This window comes from Hoplias malabaricus, chromosome 2, assembly GCF_029633855.1.
Source record: "Hoplias malabaricus isolate fHopMal1 chromosome 2, fHopMal1.hap1, whole genome shotgun sequence".
Lineage (NCBI taxonomy): Eukaryota > Metazoa > Chordata > Actinopteri > Characiformes > Erythrinidae > Hoplias > Hoplias malabaricus.
In genome coordinates, this window is record NC_089801.1 from 66,739,626 (window position 1) to 66,744,109 (window position 4,484).

The 4,484-nt window shown below is 44.4% G+C and overlaps 1 protein-coding gene across 2 annotated transcripts; it reads right to left on the minus strand.

Moving 5' to 3' along the window:
- Positions 1-249: 249 nt before the first annotated feature.
- Positions 250-3,903, minus strand: zic2b (zic family member 2 (odd-paired homolog, Drosophila) b). Of its 2 annotated transcripts, none has more exons than XM_066661244.1 (4): positions 3,755-3,903; positions 2,045-2,871; positions 1,227-1,390; positions 250-938 (listed from the first exon to the last, which is right to left on the minus strand). In XM_066661244.1, the coding sequence occupies exons 2-4, from the start codon at positions 2,823-2,825 to the stop codon at positions 789-791; spliced, it is 1,095 nt and encodes a 364-aa protein (XP_066517341.1). In that variant the 5' UTR covers positions 2,826-2,871; positions 3,755-3,903; the 3' UTR covers positions 250-788. The 2 variants fall into 2 exon arrangements, with proteins under 2 accessions (XP_066517341.1, XP_066517342.1); XM_066661245.1 differs by lacking the exon at positions 3,755-3,903 and adding an exon at positions 3,062-3,171.
- Positions 3,904-4,484: the final 581 nt, after the last annotated feature.

Here is a 4,484-nt window from a genome sequence, read left to right on the forward strand (position 1 = left end):
AGTTTTTGCATTAACAGTAAGCCTGCATTTCCACAATAAAAGTCTTTAGTCATGTAATTTCTTGCCTCTCTCTTGAATATTCAGAATGACAATGAGTAAGTAGAACCATTAGAAACACTGAAGTTATAATGTATACGATTTAAAGAATTAAACAAAACGTTTTAAAGATTTGTTTTGTTTATAAGACTTTTATTATTTATTTATTTTTCACAAGCGTTTACACCTTAAAACTAGGAAACATTTTATAACAAAACACATTAGCATGACATCACTGTACATTTTTTTTTTGGATCAGAAAAAAGTAACATAAATATATTTTATTTATTAACTTCCACAGAACATTAGCACGACATCTGCAAAACATTGGTAATTGTTACCAAACCTTATATAATACAAGTCCCATTGTGATTTTATTTATTCTTTCTCTAATAAGAAACAAGTGTCCGTTTTCACTTCAAGTCCATTTTGGCACATTCTCTGTACAATAAGAGTCCTGAGAAGATTCAGCAGGTCCTGTAACCATTTCTTACCACAAGATTCTGATTTTGTTTTTGCTTATGTTTTACAACAAGACACAGACACAGTGCACATACATCCATCGTGTGTTAGAGAAAAACTCACATTTATTCCTTCATAATGTAAAAAAAAACAAAAACAAAACAAAAACAACCTTCATTACATTTTGTAAACAGAGACTTGTTGACTCTGCTGGCTCCAGTGCAGTGGTGATGGTTGAATCTTCATGGGGTGGAGGGTATGTACAGGACTTTTGGCTCTTTGTAACTCCTCTAAACATACCACTCGCTGAAGTTAGTGGGGGGCTCTGGAGAGAGTCCATCATGAGCCTCTGAGCCTGGAGAAACCACACTGGACGAGTCATACCCCGAACTTCCCCCGGGAGAACAGTCCTCCTTCTGTGGACTCTGCTCGTCGTGAACCTGAAGCCAGAAAAGACAGAGGGCAAATTATTTTTAGAGTATTAGACGTGAATAAACGAACACAACTAAATAACGTAAATAGTTTTATTTTAAGACATTAGTTAAAAATATAGGAGGCTTAATGTAACTAAAGAACTCATACTACATTTACTTAAGGTTTTTTATATTTCCCTCTGAAGTTGATTGATCCCTTTGTGACTTCACAAAATGCATCTAATTTGCAGCTTGTCTTTGATATGGACTGTGTGGACTGGTGTGTGGGGTGAATTAAGTACAAGATGCTCTCACCTTCATGTGTTTCCTCAGAGAGCTGGGGTGGGTGTAAGACTTGTCGCAGAGTTTGCAGAGGTACGGTTTGTCCGCAGTGTGGACGTGCATGTGCTTCTTGCGGTCACTGCTGTTGGCAAAGCGCCGGTCACAGCCACTGAACTCGCACAAGAAAGGCTTCTCTCCTGGAAAACGAATAAACACACGTAAATTAATTAATTAATTCCTCCTCCAGAAAGTTCACACCCAGAAACTTAAAGGTGGGGTATTTGTTTCTAAGTCCTGGCACAGGGGGGATATTTTCTTACATAGGGCTCCTGGTGCTTTTTCTTTTTTTTTTTTGGCTGAGTAACAGTATGTGCCACTTCAAACAAGCAACAAATCTGGGTTAACTTTGATTCCACCCAAAACACAGTCCCTCTTCGCCTGAGCCAAATCTGCACCCAACAAACTGCCCTCAATAAAGAGCAATTCACACTCACTCCGCATTAAACCTGCATCTCCTTTAACACTGGAAATGTTCTATTAACACACGTTCTCACATGTTCCCACGACTGGAAACACTTCCACACATTGGCCACTTTATCAGAAACACTCACAGGGTCACTGTAGAATATAATGGTACAATTACAGACAAGTGCACCATTCACAGGAATATAGGGACACACACACTGCTATAGAAGGGCTACTTTCTCGCACCAACGAGGAGATCATCAATTTAAAGGTTTCTAATAAAGTGTCCAGAGTGTTGACATTATCTGTCGCTCTAAGAGTGTCTGTGGATAACAGTGTATTGGAGACTCCACTATTTTCAGATAGAGACAGATAGATAAACTCACCCGTGTGCGTTCTCTTGTGTATTTTCAGGTTCTCGGAGCGCGCGAACACTTTGCCGCACGCGGGGAATGGGCAGGCGAAGGGCTTCTCGCCGGTGTGCACGCGCATGTGGTTCACCAGTTTGTACTTGGCCTTGAACGGCTTGCCGCGGCGCTCGCACTCTCGCCACCGGCACACGTGCTGCTCCGAGCAGGAGCCCGCCACATGCTCGGCGGAGACGTGCGCCACCAGCGCGTGCACGGAGCCGAAGGTCCGGGCGCAGGCGCGCTCCCTCTCGCGCTCGCCCTCGCTCTCCGTCCACCAGCACGCTAGCTCGAGCTCGGGCTCCCGCTCGGCGCACCGTTGACGCACGTAACGGAGGAACGGGTGCGTGTGATGCGTGCTCACGTTCCCGTGCGCGTTCACGTTGGCGTGCGCATTCACGTTGAGCCCGTACTGGCCGTAGGGGTCGGCGGCGCGCGCGAAGACGTTGAGCGCGTGGAGGTGATGCTGTGGCTGCTGCTGCTGGTGGGGAAGCTGCTGCTGCTGTGTCGGCGCTGGCTCGTGGAAACCCGCGAAAAGCGCGTGCCCCACGGCGCCCTCCGTTTGCGCGTGCCCGTGGCCAAACACGGCGTGCTGCTGCTGGTGATGATGATGATGAGGGTGGGCGCCGAAATGCGCGCGCGCGCCAAGCAGCCCGTAGCCGTGGGCGCGCTCCAGCTCGCGTTCGTGCGGCGAGAACGCGCCCGCGTTTATGGACGAGCCCAAAGCGGAGAACTGGTGATGAGAAGAGTCCAGTAACATGGTGAGGGGCGCAGGGGGGATACCAATAAAAACACAGAAATAGGCCCTGAACAGGGGGGAGAGGAAGAATGTAAAGGGAAAGTTACAAAAAAAAAAAAATAATAATAATCAAAGCAAAATTTAAAAACGGAGAAAAAAAGAAGCAAATGGCCAAAAAAAGATCAAAGCAAAGATCCCAAAAGAAAACGCTGAAGCAAATTAAAATTAAACAGATAAAAAAAGTATTAAAATAAAACCGTGGTCTCGCGCTCGGAGGCGAGGGTCTTGTTAAAGTATTGGACACTCAGAGGAGAGTCTCGCTCGCGTGCGCGGTTCACAGTCGGTCATCTCGAGACTGGAACTGAGGTAAATCCGTGTTTAACGCAGAGACACAGAGAGGCTCCGTTTATCTGCGGCTCCCCCCGCGCACCCCTCTTTCATTCCCGGACCCCCGCCGGGCCACAGCTGCCCTCTGATTGGCTGTAGCTAAAACACTAATCCCCTGCCGCAGCCAATCAAAGCGCAGGACGCCGTGAGTAGGAACTGAGCCTCATTGACCAGGACGGAGTTTTACACCAAAGATAGAGGGAGAGAGATTCATAATTTGGTGGAAATATAATAAATAAATCCGTTCCGAGTAGATTTATGTGAAATTATGAGTTTTACAGTTGTGGTGAAAGTAACCAGACGTCGGAAAAGTTTAATTTCTCACTTCACAGAACATAATTAATTTAAAACACAAGAGTTGCCGAGACACGGATTTACAGCAGTTCTGAGAAAATGTTTTGGTCTGAGACAACAGCATTTCCTTTTGAAGAGTTAAGGCGACTCTAGAGAGTAAATAATGTGTGTGATTTTGTGTTTTAGACGTAAACGTAGTGGACAACGCTGGCCCATATCAAGCCTAATCAACAGAAGGACAAGTAAGAGACGACTCACACTCTACTCACCACTAACCCCGAAAAACGTAGTTGTTGAACACACCCCTGAATACCGCCAACAGTGTAAAGAAGTACGGTTCTCTGCGGTGGACAATTTCACATAACCACTCCACATTTACACCTCAAGCTTTTTGTTTGGTTTATTTTGTTAGAACCTATAATGTCCAGATGATTGTTGAAAACAAAATAAAAATATAATTTGGGGGACTGACTGAAAATGTGTGAAGATATTTTGTCTATTCCACAGCAGCTGTACCTTTACTTTGACACAGTGCGTCAGATCAGCTTCCTGCTCTTACTCTAAACAAAGCTTCAGTTCAGTTTTCTCACAAAGTGTAACGGGAATTAATATTCAACAAGAAATATATATTACATTTTTGTTTTGTTTCTTAGGTTTCTGGTTTTCTGATGACATTTTCACACCTAGTGAATTTAATTATTTCATATTGCTATTTGTTAATCTGTTCGTTCATCCATCCACTCATCCACCAATCCGTTCATCTATTACGTCATTTATTACTTACTTAATTCATTAATTAGTCAATTCGTCCATTCATTGGTTCCCGCCCATTTCCCCGGTAAGCCCCGCCCCCTGCCCTGGAATTGGTTGTGGGGGCTGACTTATGAAATATAAACAACTAATCTGAGGTAAAGTCAGGCCTCACTAACACCCAGAGACTGACAGATTTAGCTTTAGCTTCTGTTTCTTTCTCTAAAACCAAACAAAGTGATCAGTCCG